The 23,990-nt window shown below is 31.4% G+C and overlaps 2 protein-coding genes across 2 annotated transcripts; one reads left to right on the top strand and one right to left on the bottom strand.

Annotated features, from left to right (window-relative positions):
- The first annotated feature begins 87 nt into the window (after positions 1–87).
- LOC128177105 (uncharacterized) lies at positions 88–8,020 on the top strand. Its single transcript, XM_052843657.1, has 11 exons — positions 88–238; positions 1,726–1,819; positions 2,021–2,129; positions 2,991–3,095; positions 3,668–3,732; positions 4,478–4,564; positions 4,759–4,955; positions 5,445–5,622; positions 6,929–7,071; positions 7,223–7,391; positions 7,838–8,020. Exons 1-11 carry the CDS (start codon positions 174–176, stop codon positions 7,907–7,909), a joined length of 1,284 nt encoding a protein of 427 aa, XP_052699617.1. The 5' UTR covers positions 88–173; the 3' UTR covers positions 7,910–8,020.
- A 6,341-nt stretch (positions 8,021–14,361) lies between these two features.
- LOC128177872 (peptide-N(4)-(N-acetyl-beta-glucosaminyl)asparagine amidase-like) lies at positions 14,362–23,798 on the bottom strand. The gene is made up of 6 exons (XM_052844771.1): positions 23,542–23,798; positions 19,049–19,330; positions 17,616–18,492; positions 16,689–17,009; positions 16,140–16,244; positions 14,362–14,608 (listed from the first exon to the last, which is right to left on the bottom strand). Exons 1-6 carry the CDS (start codon positions 23,761–23,763, stop codon positions 14,436–14,438), a joined length of 1,980 nt encoding a protein of 659 aa, XP_052700731.1. The 5' UTR covers positions 23,764–23,798; the 3' UTR covers positions 14,362–14,435.
- Positions 23,799–23,990: the final 192 nt, after the last annotated feature.

Genomic DNA, 23,990 nt, shown 5'->3' with positions numbered 1-23,990 from the left:
TTTGAAGATCAGATAAAATAGGCCTAACGTAACATTAAAGAATTTTTCATTACATGAATTCAATAATATTATTTAACTATTTTTGCATTAAAAATATGCAGGGTACCTTTTTATCAAACCAAAAGTGTTTATTAGTTTATCGATTAGTTTTATAGCGGGAATTTTGAACGGCAATGTCGACCGCAATGGACGAAACAAGTGCTAGGCCTACACATCAATCAAATGAAGAAATCCAAAAGTAAAAGATATCTAACATTTAAGATTTTTTTCAGCATTAAGTTCTTATTTGATTTGCTTATTCAAAGATAGCCTAGTTAATGGTGTTTTTATTGTTCCAGGTTGTAATTTTGGTGATTTTCGGCTTCTTAATATTAGGGCCTACTTTAAATTTTCAGTTAGGCCCCTATGACACAGACACTTGTATTTTTATCAAACAGACGCTCAATAAAGCTAGGATCGAAAACTATACCTTCTTAATATATCAATCCACCATGTATTAATTGGTATTTATTATTGTGTATTCATGTGTAGAGGGATGGTATAATATTTTATCTTTGGCTTGAACCAGAGACATAAATAAATGTTATTTATTTGATGATTGTGACGAATCCCATGTGCCTAGCCATAAAATAAAACATTAAAAGCTGAATCTACATGTATATGATTATATAGACTCTTCACTTTGAAGAGTCAGTGGTGGAGCTTTTTAAATGTGTCAACACAAACTAATATTATATTTGTTCTGCCATCTGAAAGTGAATTTCATTACAAATTTGTCTTATATATATTCCCCCACTTTCCTCTCCTGCAGATGGATTATCAACTCCTACAAGCCTACAAACAAACACATACCATATTTTTGGGGGCATATGTTGATGCGATGCATATATCGACATATAGACAGAATTGTACTATACACTTATAGTCTGTCCCAAGATATTTTTGCAGCACATTTGGACGATTTATAATAAAAATTCACATACCTGTGAAAGAAGTGCAATTGAAATAGTTGAAAGAGATAATTTCCAAGATAATTTCATTGACACATTTTCATCTTTCACTCGGAAAAATTCACAGAAACGAAAACAGATTCCTGAAGGAGATTTATAATGTGAAATGTTTACATCTTTTCTCGATTCGGAATACACTCGGAATACATCACGCAATTTTTCAACGTTATCATCCGGGCTTGCTGCAATACAAAATCCCCTTAGACATCACATTTTTTAGCATTGTATTGAAACTTGATAACTTAACAGGGGCGTTTTGACTGAGAAATCTTGGAAATTTTTCATACTTTTGAATGAACATCATTTGAACCCTGAGGTATTTATAAATATCAAGCAATTAAGGCAAATGTGAATCCAGGATATCTTGGGACAGAGTATAGATAACATTGACAGGTCACTGTTTGATAATCAAAGCCCGCATAGTTTTTAATTATTTTACACTAAAGCAGGTGACTTTTATTTCTCAACATATTGGTTGCTCATTGAAGCAGTTTCAACTTTGTTCTCATATCTAAACTTGATCTGCTCATGATAATCTCAGCACCCTCCTGACTTGAAAGTGATGGGCAGCTTTGAAACCAAGAGTATTCTGTCAAAATAAATTGAATTTGGATACAAAATCTTTAAATTGGCTTTGGCTAGGGGATTGCCTTCTTGTTGATAAACATTTATATATTTTATAACCAACAATTACATTATTCTTTATATTCTCTAGGTTCATAGATATGGCAGAAAACCACAGGTTTTTTGAGGATGTAGAAGACATCGATGGGAAAGAGTTGCGTGCCAAGTTATCCCAACTAAACCAGGTTAATTTTTACCACTTTTTATTAATAAATCTAAAATGAAATATCACTTTAATATATAGTTTTATTTGGATGAACATTTGACACCTTTAATATGAAATCAAATGTAAATAACCGGTTATGGTGAATTTAAATTCGGTTCTTAAAAAAATGGTGTTTTAAATTTGTGTTTTCAAATTTGTGTTGTTGGTTTTTTTTTTTCAGGAAAAGATACAGATCAAGAAAGCATTTTCAGTGCAAACAATTTCAAAGGATATGTTTTTTAAATACTTGTGCCGGGACATTCAGAGCTGGCCAACCCAGAAAGAATCAGGTGAACTACAATTTAGGCCTATGAAAAAAAAATTGTGTGTTTAGGGTAACACTGATAAAAAAAATTAGGTTAGGTAGGTAGGGATTTTTTTTTTTTTTTTTACCATGTTTTTTTTCTGCATGAATCCTAAGAAGTTTGTTTGACTCATATTTAAAAACGGATTTCTTAATAGAAATCATATAAAATTCACAATCAGATAAAAACAGACATCAAAAAATGGTAGGATCGGGCATTTTTGTAGGTTAAGTCGGGTTACCCTAAACACACAATTTTTTTTTAGGCCTTATTAAAAATTGTTGTTTTTAATATATACCCGGTATACAGATACAGTCAGGTACATGTACAGTTTGCAATAAGTATATGCTAACAAATACATGACAAAACTTGGGTGGGCAGTATGTTAATATTAAGGATTTGTCCCCCAACTCCATATATAGATATAGATGTCCTTTTTCTCTATATATGTGTATCCATTTTATCTTTATTCATCCTTGTATTACTGGTAAATTATAAATATGCATTGTCAAAAACTCCCAGTCTCCCTTGGTCAACAGTCGGGTTTGCATACTCTTTAAGCATATATTAGGATGGTTTTTGATCAGATATTATACTGGGTCAGGAAAAATTGTAAAATATCTTTAAATAATAAATAAATTGAATTTTTTATTTTTTTTTTTAAATTTGCTTTTTAATGGTAATTTTTTTTTTATTTACATGTGTACCATAACAATTACCTGTATAAAATAACACATGAACATGTGTTATGAAATGTGAGTTTTCAATCAAACAAGTTAATAAATAGGAAGAGAAAACTAATTTGTTTTTGGTAATACTGACTGTTTTTATAATTGTGTATATAAGAGGACCAACAAATGCAGGAGGTTACTCAGCGCCTTAAGAACTGTAAAGAGTCCATAGACCAAGAGAAGACAACTGCTGAAGAACTCGCAGCCTGTGCAGAGGAGAGTGAGTGAACACTTCTTTTATTATAGAACTACTTGAAATATTTTATGAATGATGACATATCAGAATAAAATGAATTGAGAAATATCCTTCATGAGCCTACTGGTACGTGTTATATAAAACTTACAATTTTTTATTTGCTTTTCATTGTGAATATTTCAAGTGTTGATATTCTTTTGTGATAATGTAAGATTATTCATGTACAATGTATATTGTCAAAGATGAAATCACTTTTCATGTACCAGTATTTAAGTAATTGAGTACACAGGAGTTATCTTTCTTTATACTGTGACAAATCTCCAATTTCTTTGATTTATACCCATAAACACTGGACACATTTAATAAAAAATTCAAATCATGTACATGTACAATGGAAATAAAATTTATCACTGTTTTTGCATTTAATAAAGCACAGTATGGTATATACCTTAACATGCACTGTATATATATTTATATAAGATGATGAGTGTATATTAGTGAATATTGAAGTCTCTGACTTGTGCCATAAGCAAATGCAAAGCATATTATATAATATGAATTGTTAGGAGGCTTTTACAGTCACTCTTTTTATTTAGGTTATGAAATGTTGAAGACAAAGATTTCAGAACTAAAGGAGATTGTTTTAAAGAGGGAGCAAAAGGTATTTCTGTTTTCATCATTTGACTATATTGATGTACTTCCATATTTTACATAAGATTTAAAACAATATTTCTAATCAATTATGAAACTAAAACTGTTAACTTTAAGGTGGTATGGGACATACCGGTATGTCGATGTTAATGTAGATTAAAGTACTATATAATTGAAAAATTTTCACTGGTTTAGAATTTTCAAATTTTACAATATTTAACCAAAAAATAGCTTTTAAAAATATTTGAAAAGGTAAAAATTGTAAAACCCCCAGCGGGATTCGAACTCATGACTTACAGGTTCGTAGTAAACCCTCTAACCCACTGCGCTACGGAGTTAGGTGACCATTTTTTGAAAGAAACTACTTATATTATTACACCTTATTTTATTGTTTACTTCGATAAACAATCCGTCACAACATGAAAGTGTCCCATGCCACCTTAATGATTCTATCCTTGCTACAGAATTTTTAGCTATATTATTCTGTCTCAATATTTTGGTATAAAGGAGAAACAGATAATGTTTCCATAACATTTGATCCTCTAGACAGAACAAATTAAAATACCTGTAAGTTTTCATTTTACATGTACTTAAGATCCTTTGAAAAGATTTTGGTAGATGTAATTTTCACTTGATATTTGTTGCCAATTTTGACACCCATATTATTTTGAATGGGGTCCTTGTAAAAATGTGAATGTCTTATATTCCCTATATTTTAAAAGCTTAGCATCAGCTAAATAGAGTTTATGTTTCAGAAAAAAGAGTTGGAAGAACTTAAGAAAAAAGCCAATGTAGCCAATGTATCTATCCCGACAAATCTGAAAGAAGCTATTCAAAGTCAGGTAAAATTCTCTCTCTCTCTCTCTCTCTCTCTCTCTCTCTCTCTCAGATAAAAACATAAATTTTCTAAAAATGAACATATTTACATGTAATTGTATATTTACAGGTAAATTTTATTATCAAAGATCTCACGAAAAAAAAATATGATTTGAAATATTAGTACAGCATGATATTGTAAACTAATCTTATCCTGCAGAGAGAAGCAACTGAAAGAGTTGAATCAGAAACAGCAAAACACCAAGTCTCTCTCACTGAGGCCAAAACTAATCAGCACAGACTGCACGTAAAACTAGCAGCTGTCAAAGACAAGCTGAACGAGCGGGAACAAAGCAAGCAGAAGTCTCAAACCATCACAGCGAAAAGAGCCGCAGTTCTGAAGGAAAAAATCAAAGAGTGAGGATGTCTTGAAATATTAACTTTTTCTGCATTTTTTGGGTGTACAGTATTTTTGAGCTTAGAAGTGCTAATATCAATGATTTTGTACAATATGTATAGTTGGTCATATCAAACTGCAGACTTTCGGAAATATGATTAATGGTATATGTAAATGTATATCATTGTTTTGTTGTTTTAACCAGTAAGTTAGCCTTGCTGTTAAACCTTTTACTTTCCTAGTTTTTGCATTTGCTCACCATACTTGCAACGGATGTCCAATGTGGAAAAAAAAAACCCACATATCAGGGACTGTATTTATCACGGAAGGGAAGCAGATTATACAAACATAACAAACAAATGTACTGGTTTTTGCAGTCTAATTTATATTAAGGAACTATAAAAAAAAATTATTCACTGTAAAGTACAAAGGAATTTAAATGTTATCATTTATAAAATCATATATGGGTTTGTCTTTTTTTTTTTTATCTATCAAACCAAATTTTACAGGAATACTGAGCTGTTGAATTATATCAAAACTTTATCCGGACTCCGGGAACTTCCTGTTGAGGATCCAGATTCAATCCGACTGGAATTTATACCTGAAGGAGAAGAGGATGCCAGTCTTAATCTCACAATGCATTTTGCTGTTGATCTCAGTGGCAGAGTACATCTTACAGGAGCTGAGGTACATTGTTAATTATTATTCACTTGTAGAGTCCAATAAGAGAAAGAAAGAAAGAGAGAGAGATAGAATAAATGAATGAATAAATGAATGTATTGATAAATGCAAATGTATCATAATGTAATACACATAGTACATCTTTTGAAACCAAAGAATTTTTTTTACAAATTTTTATTTTAGGTTCAAACTTTTAACACTAATAGGTTTTATGTAAGCCAATTAAATCATTTTTTTTAAATTACAAGTTATAGTCATTGGTTATACATGTATTAAAGTAGAAACTTTTTCTGAATTTAGAACATTGTATGCATGTATTATAGGGGCATGGTCACAATTTTGGGCAAATTTTTTTTTTCCGATTTTAATGGTTACAATGCTTCAGTGATGCATTTTTAATAGGTAAGTAAAATTTGAGTGTCATTTCTTGAGTTATACGCGACTTACAGAGCTTGCAATTCTTTGCTATGTAAACAAAGCTTTTGTTTACATTTTGAATGCCGAAGTAAAAATTCCAATTTTTTTTACCTAAATATGAATATGTTAACATTAGAAATTGTTCATTTATGCTAAAAATGAATAAAAGATAGACAAATCAGCTTGAAAAGATTTTTTCCTATGTAAAAACACTTAACAGGGCACAAGCCTTGTTTACATGACAAAGAATTCTGAGCTCCTTATCTTGCTTATAACTTAATAACTGACTCTCAAATTTCAGTTAATCATTAGAAATGCATTTCTACAGCATTGTTAATAATAAAAACAGAAAAACAAAACTGGACCAAAATCGTGACCATGCCCCTTTAAGCATTTAAAATGAATGCACTTTTTCTTGATTAAAGCATGTTCAATTTTATTAAATTTTGTTTATGGTCAATCCCATTCAAAAAGTTCATCAACTTAAGATTTAAAAACATTTGGATTGAATTACGTTGCTCGATGTTGTATATTTTTTTTAGTGCTAATAATAGTTTGTTTGCTATTATAATAAAACACTACTGTAATAGTGATGTTTTAAAGATTCTTATTTTATTTGTATATTATCAAGAACATGATGCATATATAAATCTTGTGATGAAGTCTAAAAATCACAACTTAAAAGGTACCGTTACACTGAATATCTATTCAATTCATATTAGCACATACACTGTTCCAATTTTGTTTATTTACAAATTGTACAGGTGTAAAAGAAACACAGTTATTGGATTATCATCAATTAAATAATTACCATATCCGATTTCATTAGACCTGTGCATTTATTAAGAAATATTCAATAGAATTTTCATATTTGATGTTACCTACCTATGTATAGGTAAATATTGAGTCACTGCCCATGGATGACCTCATTAGGACAGCTGTGGAGAAGAATGACCCAGTTTTGTTGATCTGCAACCTGAGGGAGAGATGGGCCTCGTATCAACCAATCGTATCTGAGATCAAAAAACTCTCAGAAAGGTACCTCATTTACGAATTTAAACAAGCTTATTATTAAATGGTAATTGACAAAGAATTCTAGAATACAAGTCCTTTGGGAAAAAATAATCTTAGATTATCAACTCTGTAATAGAATTTATGGGATATAAAGATTTAAATTATTTTTTTTAAGACATGCAGTTGACTGGATTCAAGAAGAAGGTGTTGTGAGGGTCCTTTTGGGGAAACGAGGGACTGTAATTTGTACCCTCTCTGTACCTAAGACCTACCCCCAGGAAGGTAGTGTGTCCCTTGTCAGTGTCCATGGAGGCTACGGAGATGACAATACAATGGATGTTGATGTAAGTCTGAGCCAATAATTTTGGCATCAAGTAACTAGTTTGGAATTGAAAATTTTCATCTCAAATCCTGCCCTAATTTCTTCTTTGGTCACAGTATAAAAAAGGAAATTGCAATACAAGAGTTTATTTACTTCTACATTCATAACATCTTCTAAGAAACATGAAAAGATTAGCAAGCAGAGGATGTCCAATCCATTATATATACATAATTTTAATCTTTTGACTGCACTCTGGAAAAATCATTTTTTCGTAACCGCTAATTTAATATATACATGTATGTTCTAGGACTCTATGTAATTCTACTTGTACATGTATCTATTTTGAAATTCAATATAAAAAGATCCTATATTTGGATAATTTTATGCAATAATGGATTTTGTATACAGAACAAAATCAAATCAATTTTTAGCTTTTTTTTTTCTATTTTTTTCATTTTTGGGTTATAGGAACCAGCTGCAGAGAAGAAATCACTGCAACAGTGGGTGGACTATTTAGAGGAAAAGTATGCAAAATCTTGAACAGTTCAAAAAGAAATCATTATTGTGGTACCGGCACATTAATTTCCTGTAATGTGTAATATTACCGGTAATTAGTAAAATATTGTGGAAATAAAATTTGAAAAAACTGTACATAGGAAATTATTTTTTATATGCCAATTTATGGAACTGATTCATTAAGTCAGAATGCATGTTTAGGGGTCCTTAACACCCCTTAGATTAGTTTCTCCCATCAGCAGCAACTGATTTGATCTTTAATATATACACTCTGCATCTGGGGATAATCAGTAGTTTAACAAAATCTGACAGAACAATACGATTTCCATGTTGCAATACTGTAGTTTCCCCATTTTAATATATTTATTGAACACCATTCGTTGAGATGATTCTATGTGAAATTGAATGTTCATTGATATAAGAAACATAAAAAAAAGCCTTATTGGTAAGGCTATTGTCCAAGATTTCATGCATCCTTGAAATTGTAAATTTTACTTTACCTGTAATTAATAATCCCCCCTAAATTATAAATTCATAAATATTCGAGGGTATCAATTTTCGTGGGTAAAGTGAAAATCACAGTTTCAAGGAGATACATAAATTCGTGGCCAATAACCCTATCAAAACAAAATATTAGTGGAAATTGCAGTTCAATGAATATATAATTTCAAGGATTAACTTAACAACGAAATCAACGAAAAATTGGTATTCAACGAATATTGATGAAACCACAGTACCGGTATATACTTTTGTGATAAAATGAGTCACATGGTGTAGAATACCGGAAACATGATTGAGATGGCAATACAGTACTTTAGGATTAGCAACAATTTCTTTGGTTAATGATTTTCTTTTATTATAAAAATCTATGACCTTTGACATACCGTAGTCATATACTGCACACATATTATATTTAGTAGGTTTGATATTTGGCGGAAAATGATTGTGCAACAACTTAGCATGAGTTTTATTCAGCTCATTTCTAAATGTACCTATGTATTTATTTAATTACATTTTTGACATTTGGCGATGTACGTGACTTAGCTGCATTACGCCCAAAAACGTATTACAGCCAAATGTAATAGTTGTTTAAGTACTGTCCATAACAACTACTAAAACACACTGTATATAAGGAAATATTCGCCCCCGTTTTATTTTTGCCCTCGTTGTCAGTGGGCAAATTTAAGATAATATTCAATGTAAAATGAAGGGATATTGAACAATTTTGAATCATTTTAAACTAGTTTAATATGTATTGCTAGATCTATAACAATGAAAGTCAAATGAACCAATTTCACATGACTGACAACATATAAGAAGCCAGTCATTTTGAACCTTAAAATTTTTTAAAGAGTTATCTCCCCTTGATGAAAAAAAAGAAAATTGTAATTTCGTCAAAATATCTGCGGTAAATGATTGGTAAATTTTATTTCATATTTTAATAGAGAGAAAATTTATGCATGTATTAACCCAGAGAGTTTTACGAATTTGAAGTTACTTTTTACAATATCTTAACAAAACATACGTTGCCTATAGACTTCAATGCAACATTCAAGGTGTAATTAGTTGGACCATAATCAAAATTTTGAAAATTCCTTTGGCGGAGTATTTTTTTTTAAAACACCTTCAAAATGATATCATGATTAAGAATATCGGACCATTCATTAATTATTCATTGTTACAAAATGTGGTCGTTTTACATCAAATACCTTAAAGAGGTTCGCTCCTTAGGTATTGGGTAGCCATTTTGGGTCACCTCTAGTCTAAAAATTCTGCATCACATATTAATTCTAGTAGTATATTTATATTTTAAAATGCCAAATAAGCTATATTGAATTAAATCGTTTTTAAAAAATTACATGTACATTTTTACAGAGTTTAGGAAGGGACTATATTTTGTGGCAAAAGGTTTTCAAGAAGGAAATGCAAAATTAGCTTCCTAATTTTCAGCGCAGACCAAACTTCTAGATAGTTTGCGTATTACCATATATTCATGATGTTCTAAAAAACATATTTAAACAATATTTTGATATTTCTATCGATATATTTTGGCATAAATTAACTCCAATTTTGGCCTTAAGTTAGCTTTTTTCATGTTATATCTCAATTTCTTTTTTTGATGTGACCCCTACTTGTTTTACTTTCAAATGAGGCATTAAATGTATGTTTATTTGTATGCAAAGTTTTGGAAAGATGACATTACTATAATTTTTAGCTCACTGAAACGAAGTCGGGGAGCTTATGCTTGCCTATACCCCCAGCGTCGGCATAGGCGTCCGGACCTGGTTAAAGTTTTTGTTGCAGGTCTTGTATTTAAGTTATTACTTGTCCTATCTTCACCAAACTTGCATGGATGATGCATTTGGACCTACTTATGGACTTGAAAGACTTGGATGCTGAATCTGAATACAGAATTTCAGATGCTGGAGGAGGTTAAGGTTTTTGGAGCAGGTTAAAGTTTTTGGTGCAGGTGCCCTTTGATAGCAATATCTAAGTTACTACTGGTCCTAACTTCACCAAACTTGCATGGATGGTGTGTCTTATGATACTGATGCACCAGACAGGCTTGAATGCTGAATCTGAGCCTTAGGTTTTGGATGCTTGAGGAGGTTAAAGTTTTTAGAGCTGGTTAAAGTTTTTGGAGCAGGTGCCCTTTGATGAATATATCTTGGTAATCACTGATCCTAGCATCACTTAACTTGCATGGATGGTGGGTCTTAAGATACTGATGCACCAGACAGGCTTAAATGCTGAATCTGAGTCATAGGTTTTGGATGCTGGAGGTTAAAGTTTTAAGAGCTGGTTAAAGTTTTTGGAGCAGGTGCACTTTGATGAATATATCTTAGTTATCACTGATCCTAGCATCACTTAACTTGCATGGATTGTGGGTCTTAAGATACTGATGCACCAGACAGGCTTAAATGCTGAATCTGAGCAATAGGTTTTGGATGCTTGAGGTTAAAGTTTTAAGAGCTGGTTAAAGTTTTAGGAGCAGGTGCCCTCTGATGATTATATCTTAGTTACTACCAGTCCTAACTTCACTAAACTTGTATGGATGGTATCTTATGATACTGATGCACCAGACAGGATTGAATGCTGAATCTGAGCCATAGGTTTCGGATGCTAGAGGAGGTTAAGGTTTAAAGACTGGTTAAAGTTTTTTGATCAGGTGCCCTCTGATGAATAGATCATAGTTATTACTGGTCCTTACATCACCAAACTTGCATGGATGATGTGTCTTATGATACTGATGCTCCTGACAGGCTTGAATGCTGAATCTGAGCCATAGGTTTCAGATGCTGGATGAGGTTTAGTTTTTTGGAACGGGTCGCATGTTTTATAGATAGTTGATTTAACTATAATATAAATGATTCGTAGAGGTAGCTTCAGATGCAGAGCCTGATCTTCATTATCAAGGATGCTAAAAAAAATCCACTACCTCACTCAAACCTGATTGATAGATGTGTTTGCTGTTAAATGATATAACATGATTCCTATGATATAGTATGTATGATATGATACACTATTGTTTAATATGAAACAATATTATATAATATGTTATATTGTTAAAAATTATATTATACGATATGATATTGTATCAATTTATTTGATATTTTATGATACGATATTGTTTCATGATATTGTTAATTATGTATAGCATTGTATATTATGATACAATGTTTTATAATGATATTGTATCATTAATATATTATTCTATCATATGATACTGTTACATATGATATTGCAATATATAATATTGAATCATATGATATGTTATTGTATATATGATATATTATTATATCACATGAAATGTATTATATGATATTGCTATATGTAATATTGTATCAGATGATACAATATTTGTAATATGATATTGTATTATATATTATTTGACTTTATCACATGATATTGTATCATATGACATGATACAATGTTGTATCAAATTATGTTGTATCATATGATACAGTATCATACAATACAAAATCATACTATATTATACAATAAGATATCATGATGTATAACATTGTGATGTATTAATTATGTGATATGATATTGTATCATATAATACAATATTGTATCATATATTATGTATTATGATATTTAATTATGTTATCAAATACAATTAATTTAAAACACCATACAATGTCATATCATGTGTTACAGTATCATATCTCGTCATTTGTTTATTACAGTATTTTATGATATATATTGCAAGCATGATAGGATGCAATATTGTAATTTTATATTATTGTACTGATAAACATTGTATCTTATTATACCGTATGAAATGAACATATGATTATCATAAAAAATTTTAACAGATGATGCATGATATTTTGTCAAAACAGTATCCATGAATATCCAAGATCATAACGTTTGATTTTCATATGATATGATAAAGGTGGTCTGATACTCGTCTTGGTGAGGTTTGTAATATGTGATATGTTTTTTATTTGCATTATAATTTGATTACTCCAAAATTTTGCAACATTTGTTGTTGTGTTCATTATGTACTGGCCTTTGAAGCCACAGTAAAGCAAAAGTTTTTAAACTTAGATTTTACTTTTATAGTCACTACATGTGTTCAACTTCATACTGTATTAAAATCATAGCTTAATAATAGTCCAAACTATTAATATTTGTTTGATTTCTTCAAATTATCAATTTCTATGTCAAATTTTAGCAAAAATTTCAGAAAAATTATCATTTCTGTTTGGGGCCCTATATTTCCAAAAAATGGCATGTGACATGGGTCACAAATAAAATAAATGAACATTTTAGGTCCCCATCTTTATATCCAAGTGGTTTTCAGATGATTGATATTACCGGTACTACCCGGTATTATTTCAGGTGCCAACCTCCTTAAGAATGATTTGTATCAATTTAATCATGCAGGCACTGATCTTGAAAAAAATTTTAAAGATAGTTATTTCTTAAACCTAATAATAATTATTATATAGTAGAGGAAATTATCTACAGTGTACCTGTAAATGAAATGGTTTAAAGGTTGATCGCTTTTGAATTCATTATATTAATATCATTAATATTTGGAAGAACCAACACAAATTTTTATAATGAAGGTTTATTCAATTCATACATTCATAATAATAAATAAATTATTAATCACATTTTACAAATCACAAATATAATGCATTCTCTTGCATGCCTGTTACAAATAATGAAGTTGAACATTACACAAAAAATAATATTATGACGGTACCCCTAAAATGCCAATTACTGGGTATATGTCAAATCTCTTTATTTTTTAATTGCAACTTTGTTCAGCAATAACAGGATCAATATCTTACTGTTCTTGTATGATAATGTACATGTTAGACACAGTCAATGTGTAAATTAATCATAATATGTATACATGTATCACTGTGATTAAAAATTCATCACAGAAAAAAAAGATAAATTAGATTCTTGGTAAATAAAACATGGTATACACGTACTATGTACATGTTCATGAATAATCATTTGCCTGTTCATATACCGTGGAATCATGGAATCATTAAAATTCGTGGGGGGGGGGGGGGGGGGGCAATTTTCGTGGATTGCTTAAAATTTACAGGTAATATGTAATTTCGTGTAATCTCTTATACCTACAAAAAGAATTATAACTCTTATTTTTTTTTATTCGTGGAGGATGGTTATTCGTGAACGAGAGGCATACCCACGAAAAATGAGCTGCCACAAAATCCAATGATTCCACAGTATTAGCTTGCCAGCAAACCATTGCATTCATTATTTATCAATAAATTAGTACCGTTTTATAAAACACAGTTCATAATTCATTTATATTTAACACATGTATGTACAATTTGGGCATTTCCATTTATAGAATTTTACAAAGATCTTTAAAAAACCTTTGATATATGTTTATAAAAATATTAATTTCCTTTGAACTCACAAATACTGTATATTAACAATAAAGAATCCAGCAGTATTATTTTACTGTAACAATCATGTACATGGAGAGAGAGGGAGGAAAGAGACAGTGCAAGGGAAAGGGAATTTAAATTCAATCATTTTCCAACTGACTCTTGATCACTGTGACATTTTATTCTTTACATGGCAACTGTGAAACATATTTAATGAAATTTGCATAGATATTAAAAACAGTAATGAAAAATGTGGGGGAAAAAACCCCAAAACATGAATGTTATATACACGTATGCATGTTTTGGGTGATAGGATTTCCCAAACCCTTTTATCAATATAAATGGCTAGTATGCATGTATTTCTTAAAAATGCAGAGATTTCCTGAACCATATTATATTTTACTGCTGTAAACAGAAATTTTTTATCATCTCACAGATTGAGGGTTGATCCCTTTATGACCAATGGTTAATTATATTTTCTTACTTTACTGCATGAATAAGACCAAAAAAACATCCCCATGACCAATAATATTCTATTACAACAGAAAAATAAGCAAAAATGCTTATTCAAAATGTGTTTTCTTGTACCACGTACATTGACTTACATGTATAAATAGAAAATGAACTTGAAATTAAGGTCACTTATACAAAATTTTATGTACTAACTACTTAAAGAAAACTTTAACGTCTAAAGGATGAAAGTTTGTGTCGTCAATTTTCTGTCGGAACATCTGTGTGTGTTGCCATGCAACTTCTCCCTTCCCTCCACTCAACATGGCCGTAAGAGTCATTTCATCTTCTCCAGAGAGCTCGCTGTAGGTCTTAACTTCTGGGTCTCCTAAGAGTGAAAACAAAGGTAACGATAGGTCATTTTCATTTGCACATTATCTCCCCTGAATGCATTCTCAGTAATTGGTAATGTTCCCCATTATATAATATATGATAAGAATTAAGAAATAAAGTATGAGTTTTCGTGAATGTTGCAGAATAACCTCCAAGATCGAAAAATGTTTAGAAATATAAAAGCCGAGGCTTTTATATTTCAAACAACATTTTGAGACCAAGGAGGTTATCCTGCAACATTCACGAAAACAAGAACTTTATTTCTATTCTACTAACAGCCCAGTATTTCTACAGATCATTTCTTGTATAGAGAGACAATCTATTTCATTTTTACGTCTGTTCTGTGTAACCCCAACGATTTTGTTAGTAATGTTTACATGATGTATCGATCAAAGGAATCACATGCAGACAACACACTTTTCTATGGATTTTTAATACTCATCACTTATTTATAAGATATCTTTTAATCATAATTCTAATATTGTAAGGGCAATTTAATACGATTATTACTACTACACATATATATTTTATGTATAAACATGCAGTGAAAATGTGGTAGGGAGGTCCTAGGAACAGTCGCATTGATCTCTTAAAAATAAACATTTGAGACAATACACATCGTTTTGACTGGAACTAACACCTGAAATTGACATGGTTTTAAAACTTTTTACGGTTTGAAGTTGTACTTTCATGATCAGTGCCACACAAATAGGTATTTCTGATCTGATAATTTACTGATGACGTTCGTGGTATATTGGAGAATAATGTCCGCCGCATCTCTTTGATCTCAGCAATAACTGTACAGTAGTAGAATATTAGATGATAATATAATGTGTGTTTTGCAGATAAAATTTTTGTTAGAATTTTTTTTTTTCAAACTGTATTATTCTTACAAAAGTAATATATGTATAAACATGTGCCATAAGTCACTGGCATAAATTCAAAAAGGCGGCAGTCGTAACAATTATGGCAGAATAAAGGCATTGTTTTTATTCAAACCTCATCATTGTCTGTTCTATTTTTAGTATTTTATAGGTAAATCTCTTAATTACCGGTAGTTAAATTGATATTATTGAAATGACTATATGTTGATAAGATATTGATTGAAACTAGGTTAATCACACTGGAGTTTTAAAACCTTAAAAAATTTTAATAGTTCACCAACTGTAAGGAAAATGTGCATTTGTCAAGTTTTGATAAGAACTGCAGCTCGTATCATAGTCTTATCGATAATTAGCAATTCTAACTGTCTTAACATTTCCAGAATGATGGCTGCAACTCTACATCATTAATTGCCTACTGTGGTTTCAATATTCGTTCAATACCAATTTTTGTGGATTTCGTTGTTAAGTTGTTCCCGGAAATTAAATGTTAATTGAAGTGCAATTTATAAACATTTTGTATTGATAGGGTAATTGGTCATGAATTTACGTATCCTTGAAATTGTGAATTTCAGTTTATCCACTAAAATTGATTCCCCTGAATATTAATGAAACCACAGTATTGTTTTTGTCCGGCGTTCTCACCTGTCAACATTGCACACTGGTTTTTGCTGCACAAACGCCATGATATGACTCCATTCTCGAAAGTTTGACTTGATGTACAAATCTCTATTTTGTCAATTTCCATACCTAAATATAACTAATAACCATTAGTTATTTTTATTTTAATTTATTATCATATACAGTTGAACTTCGATATCTCGAACACCGATATCTTGAATACAATGGATATGTCGAAGTGATTTGTAAGTTCCAACCACTTACTTTTTTAGCATTTTACCCTTGATATCTCCAATACCTGGGTATCTCGAAGTTTTTAAACAGTCCCATCTAGTTCGAGATAACGAAGTTTGACTGTATCTTAAAAATCTATAATAGAACAAAACATAAATACCTTGGGTTCCATACATTATGCATGCACATTTACAGATCAATAAGCCCAAGTCAAATACATTTTGGCAAATACATATGAAACAAAATGACCCATAAATACTACAGGCGAACCTCGTGATCTCAAACTAGACTGGACTGAGAGGAAATTAAAAATTGATAATATCTTAGGATTTGCCTCACCTGAAAAGTCAAACTTCCAGGAAATTTCTGCGGAAGAAGAGCCCTCAGTCCTGGCAAGATAAGCCATCTTCCAATCCCTCTCTTCCTTCCGAAATACATTTTGCTGCTTGTTCACACAGGAGGAAAATGGCTTGATCACCTCGCTGTTCTTCGACACCCTGATGTATTCATCCTTGGCACAGCTGTACTTTACATGAAAAACTTTCGACCTCCGTTCTTCTTCTGTGAGTTTAAATACAAAGGGTTCTGCACTGGTTGGAGCCTGGGATGAACCTATTTCACCTCGAGCCATCCGCCAAGCCAAGGAACCAGTTGTTCTACCTGTGATGGATAAACAAATGAAAAAAAAATTGAAATGGTATACTCCTGGCCCTTGTTATTAAATAGATAATTACTGTGGTTTCATTAATATTCAAGGGTATCAATTTTCGTGGATAAAGTGAAAATCACAGTTTCAATGATACGTAAATTCGTGGCCAATGACCCATTCAATACAAAATGTTAATAGAAATTGCATTTCAATGAATATTTAATTTCATGGATCAACTCAACAACGTAATCCACGAAAATTGGTATTCAACGAATATTGATGAAACCACAGTATCAAATTGTTCAAGGTTAAAATTCTGAAAATTTGATGTACCGACACAGGTATTGTATAAATATATGTACGGTACATGTACTACCAAGGAAATGCAATACTTAATACTCGTATAAACCTGGTTTTCTTCATTGCCAATTCCTTATTACTGTAGGTATTTCAATATAATATATTTCCTAAAGTTCAAAGGTAATACCTTATAAGCTATTTTCTTGTATAAGTATTTCTACACTAAACTTTGTGGTATTTACATTACATGTATTTTGAAATTCTATACTTTGGCATTAACATAAGCATGTTTCTTTAAAAAAAAAAATCAAGCTCACCTGATAAATTTTGGCCATCACTAGATTTAGGGGTCATGAACTCTACCAACTCTATTAGTAGCCTCCTTTTCATCTCCTCATTTCTTTCTGGGGAATTACTCGGCTCCTTAGCTTTCCACAGCCTGTGAACCACTTGCACCAACCAAGACTCCCTGCATTCATTTCTTCTACCAAGCATTTCCGCATGTTTTGCAGAATACCTCCAAGAAACATCTTGAACTTCGTCCTTGGAGAAAGCCAGAACATAGGTCAGTTTTTTGCCCCATCCAGCCTCATATAGAAGAGGTTTATCACAGACATTTTCACATGGATCACAGTGCAGCCATCTTTTTTGAATTTCCGAGTACACCTCAGTCCAAACATGGTCGGTCCAGTCCAACACATACCTGGCCTCGAAGCCCACAGCCCGACAACACAGAGTGAAGCAATTGGCCCATTCCCCACACCGGCCGCACCGGGTTTCAAGGAGTTTTTCAGGGTGATTGTATCTGGGAAATCTGACGAACCTTTGGCATCTGTTGCATTTATAGTTCTCCACTCTGTTGGCCTGCCATCGGATTTCGTCTGGAGTTGGCTCTGCCATTCCAACACTCTGAGTCTCTCCACCACAGTTATCACACTTTGGTGCATCCACCCAGCTAAAGAAAGAGTTTTTGAACCATGCTAATAATTCCAACAGCATGAGGTCTCTGAAGTCTATGCTTGTCACTGCTGCCTTTTCAGCTTTCTTGATTTCCTCTAACTTTCTATGAGCTTCCTTTTTCAAGGTTTCTACTGGGATTATAGCTCTTGCTTTCTTTTGAAGTGTTGGATCTTCATACATCAAAACATGGACAAGACTATTCTGTATTTTGCTAAAGAACCTTCTTTCCATTTGCTAAAGGAAAAAAATACGACATTTAGACATAGAGAAATTTATGGCTTTAAGCCACCAATGCACCAATCAAACACATCTCTACATTTTTATATCTCTCTGGATTATTAAGAGGGCTGAATGGTCATGGCCATTTTTAGACAATATGAATCTCATTAAAAAGAAGAGCTCTATATAAAGATATAGAAAAATTTCAAATTTTAAAGTTAAAATAAATGAAATGTTTATTTACTTAGTAATAGTTTACAGTTATACAAATCATTTTGAAAATATGAGGTGGATCTGATGGTTCATTTGTTGATCATCCAGCCTCCTTAACTTGACTATGAGGTCATGCTTAATCAAAAATCTCACTTTTATTTTTCCGACAGTTATGACCAATACAAAATTTAATGAAAATTTTGGCATTCATAATTTTATATACTCTCACATTAATTTGAAACAAATCATCAAGAATCTCATCTCAATATTGAATACTTGCATAAAATTAGGAAATTTATGGTACGATATCTCACTAATTATAATTAGAATTTAAAATACCTAGAACAAAGATTCTTACATTAATTTCCTGCTGAGATTTATCCTGTAGAGGATTAGGTGGCATCCTGGTGGTAGCAGGTACTTGAGGTGGTGCCCTGGTGGTGGAAGGTGTTTGAGATGGTGCCCCAGTGGTGGCAGGTGCTTGAGGAGGTGCCCTGATGGTGACTGGTGGAGTTGGAGTCTGTGATGCTTGTTCTCCATTTACTTTCCCCATCGTCTCAACATATTCATTTAAATCCTTTCGAATCTGTCTTATGATTTCAAGGGAAGTGTTTGGTGGTAATGTCAGGAATTCCCCATCCTGGAATGAGCCAAAGTAAAACTTTACCAAAACTGCTTTGAATAAAGCATCCTCAATTAAGACTCCCATCTATATGTTATTAATCAATGTGAACTTACCAGGTATTTGACAATTAATTATTGTATAGAAAGCCCAGTATGCTACATACATTGTTGTACCAGGTAATCAAGATTCATCACTATTTTCAATTAAGGTACATCTTGTATATTTATTAATTGTCAGTTTGAGGCCTCTCTAGCAATCCCCCCACCCCCCTTTTTAAAAAATAGAAATTTAAATTAAAGAAAATAGATGAGAGTTATTTTTTTATATATTGTAATCAAACCGAAAGCAAGGTAGATTGATAAAACTACTGTTACTATGTAAATGTACTTCAAATTATTAAATGTACCATAACAAATTAACACTTTAAATCAAAACTGGAAGTCCCTTAAGCTTTTTGTTCTAGCAATATCATTTTCAACTGTATACAGAATGAACTTTGTCTCAATCAAATTTTGTCACATCATGTACAAAACAGAACATTATAAGATTTTTAAATAACACACTTGAACTCTACTCAAATTTTGTAATGTACTTCCCTGATTTTATCAATTAAAATGAAAGCAAACTTGATGCAGATAAGTATCTTATTAAATGCTTCCTTCCTATTATCAAGATTTTCTATCTTGAATATCTATTATGATAAATATATCGAGTCTTTTAACCCTTGGATTTCTAAGAAATCCATCCTTATGCTAAAAGAAGTTTGGGGAAGGAAATTCCAAGTGTCCTGACTATGGAGTTTTAACTGCATGGTGAAAACAAACCAACATAAAGATTGAAAGTTTATTATTATTTTTATATTGTTACAATGATACAATCATAGTTTCTATAGCCTCCCATTCCAGACTGTATCTTGGTACTAGGGCCTAGGTCATAAAAAATTGAAATTTTTTTTTTTAGTTTTGTTATAAAGTAAAACTTTATCTATATTTAAAGAACAGAAGCACATAGAGTAATTAAAGTATAATTAAGAAGATTAGGAATAAACTAGAAAGTTCAGATTGCCATTACAGCACGTTAATTCAAAGCACAAGTTTTTTTCAGAATAATTTCAAGTTTCATGTTTTGTGTAAAGGATTGATAGTTCATAAACTCAGTATACCTCCTATTGCATGCGTCAAAATCATTACTGTGCAGCTCAGCTCAGATTTATCAACTATATAAGCATGATGATAGTAAATGAAACATCATTCAACTGTGGTAAGGGCTTGTTACGATGATTGAGAGATTATTCTAGCAGTAATTAAGAAAAAAAACTTCTTAAGTTTCATGACTTGCCCTGTAATTAAATGTATACTAGCTACTGTGGAATGTTTAGATTTCATAGTGGCTCAATTTTTGTGGAATCTGTGTGTACCTTTCATCCACAAATTCATCTCCTCCACGAATTAATAAATTAGGGTTATAAAATCATATTTCCTTCTGTAGGTTTAAGAGAATACACAAAATTATGTCCCCACGAACCTGTAAAATTTAGGCTATCCACGAGAATTGGCCCCCACGAATTTTAATGATTCCTGTACAGTTAATGGTATTAGACTGCTGATGTTGATTTACAATATGTAAACAGTGTGACCGTTGGGCCAATTGCAGATTTTTGGGGTTTAAACAGAAACAGTGCAGTTTCATATTGTGTAAAAGAGAGAATAAAATTGATTTGAAAAGCACACAGTAGAATCCACCAGCCTACCCAAAGTTAACACTAACGTCGAGTGCTCAGTCAATATTATGACATTCTTGTTTCATCTGTAAATTCAGAAAAAGTTGAAGAAAGGTACATGATTATGAGAAATTTTTATTTCTTCTTTCAATGCTTGTCAACTTCATTTAAGGAATGAATTCAATAGCTACCCAATTTACACAAATATAAAATGGGTTAAGGCAGTTTACACCTTATAAACCGGGAAGTGGGTTATAAAAAAGCGTAAACTGTTCCAACCCATTTTACGTAAGTATAAATTGGGTAGCTATTGAATTCATTCCTTGTGATTTAATTTTTTGCTATTAATTGTAGATTAAACAGTCGATCGTTTGACCTTTAAAATAACATTAAATTGTACAAAATTCAAACGAAACATCAGGCAGATTGATACATTTTTGACATTTGTCTTACTGTGATGTTGGCAACATTCTTTATACGATATAAATTTAATCTTTTCAGCCAGTCAGAAACCATGTTAGAACCAGAATTAAATCATATCTTAATAAATTTAAATTTTTGAAATGTTATTCAATATCTAAAAGATCAGTTCCTCGATGCTAATGTTCTTATTTTCATCTAATAATTTGATAAGACATACCTAAAACCAGTCATTTTTCTTGACTTAAGCACAGTTGAAATTTATCTTCTTTACATAGTCAATTATTGTCATTTAAATTACTTTTGATTTAAACCTTAGAAAGTTTTCAAATAGAGTTTAGAGGCAATCTACGTCAAAATGCGCAAGTCAGTTAATAATCAAGATAACATTGTTAATTTAATTTAAGAAGTATTTTATTCAAGTATATAGATACATTGAAATGGATTGAACAGCAGGCATAATGCCTATTTATGTTCTCTCCTGTAGTCAAGGTATAATATGAGTAATTATATAATTTTATATAAGATATATATACATATTATATATTGCAACTGAATTTTGTATTATAGATTAATATTATAAATAGCATTGGAAGGAGGTACAGTGCAAAAAAATAAACAAAACAAATAGCTTATGATAGGAAAATGAAAAAAAATAAAAAAAAAATAGAGAAAAATGATGGTTAATTGCTAAGAGCCTAAGGTTGAAAATAAAAAAAGTATATGTAGTGTAGAGAAAAATGAGAAAGAAAAGAAAAAAAATGTAATAATAACAAAACAGAAATTGATAACAGAGTAAAAAAAAATTGGAAGTTTGGGGGGAGGGGGTGGGAGGGGGAGGGGGAGAACAAATAAGCAATAAAAAATGAAAAGAAGGGAGTGTAAGGAAAGTCAGTGGTACCCATTTTGATACATTTTTTATACAATGTGTACATTTTACCTATTGACTTACTAAAATATGTTTGTACTTTTTATGTAAAAATGAATTTTATCAAAAAATAGTAAGTTATTTTTAACTTTGTTGAACAGAATGACAGTCAATATGGCAGCACCAATGAGCTAGAAGAAAATTGTTTAACTGTCAGTACCCCTGTTTCAACTTCCATTTTCCACTGATTTTCTTATATATATACATGTTACAATTAAGACTCCCTTTGCGAGGTGGGCCTGCCCTAATATAATTTTTTTTAATGAAGGTGTGAGGCTCAGATCAGCTAGTTTAAATACTGGTTGTTAGAATTGTTTATTCTTATTTATATGTTTATACATTAAATAATTGGCACGTTACATTTTTGGCACAACGTTGCACGTGTTGTTATGACTATGATGTCGTTAACGTTATAACTTGTTTATTTGTACATTGAAATGTAACTTCTGTTTACTAGTGTCTACAGAGATCAAATTTTGGTAAGAAATTGTAATTATTTACTTACGTATATTGTTTGTTTAGATTACTAATCTATAGTACGTAAGCAAGTTTATTGAACAACAATTACATCTGTGAACCTTTATTTTTTATTTAAATACTTAAAAGGCGTTATTGTTTGTTATATTTGTTGCGTTCATATAAAGGTGTGTGTGAGTGATTTGTAAAATTGTATTTGTATTTGATTCTTTCAGAGAATCGTCATGATACATCTGACATATGAATAAAACCAAGTGAAAGGACGCATACTCTTGAATTTGATCACTGACAGCAGATATTTCAGTTAGTAGAGCACCTGACAAGAGATTCAGGGGCTGGATTCGAATTCTGATATGGTCTGTCATTATTTCACCTGTTCGATTACATTTGACGTCATGATGGACCCTTGCAACTAAAAGGTTGTAACTCCTGCCAGTGGAAAAAACATGAAGAAATATCTTCGAGGGAGATCTTTGTGATTCCCGTTACATTGACATGCATTCATTCCTTGCAAAATAATATATTCAAAGTTGATGTGTAAAGCAGAGAAGTTACAAAATATGTTTGCCAAAACGCTCTGGTCAGGTTTTTCATCATTTGTTAACAAAATATCAATAATTACTTCCAGATAGTTCGATAAATTACCCGGACTGATAAATCAATTATTAGGTATTATTTTACCTCAACAAATCCCATCTCAAACAAGCACTCCAAAGCCCCAGCAACCGGGAGTAATTTGGATTCTACTGTGGGATTTCCAAGTCGTATCTTCCGATATTTTGGTTCAGTCGGATTATTGATAACATTATCTGCAAACTTTAGCAGTAGTTTAGCAGCATCCAAGAACTGTTCTTGCGAATTTTCCTCCACAAGTTGTTTGACAGTTGTAAATACAGAAGCCATCGTTTACCGGAAGTCGTTAGTGTTGACGTAGCAATTTTGATAGTTCGGTCATTATTTTATTTAGTTTCATTTTCGGAGAATAAAGTAAATCTATTCAAATCGACCTGTTTTAAAAAAACATATGTCACAAAATTATTTTGATATAACAATGAAATCAAATATCTATATTTGTACAGGTAATTAGCAAAGATATTATCATCCGAATTGTAGATAGTACAACTTAAGTA

Source organism: Crassostrea angulata, chromosome 3 (genome assembly GCF_025612915.1).
Source record: "Crassostrea angulata isolate pt1a10 chromosome 3, ASM2561291v2, whole genome shotgun sequence".
In the NCBI taxonomy this organism is placed as follows: domain Eukaryota; kingdom Metazoa; phylum Mollusca; class Bivalvia; order Ostreida; family Ostreidae; genus Magallana; species Magallana angulata.
The sequence above is the reverse complement of the archived record's forward strand: the minus strand, read 5'-3'. Positions and strand labels throughout refer to the sequence as shown.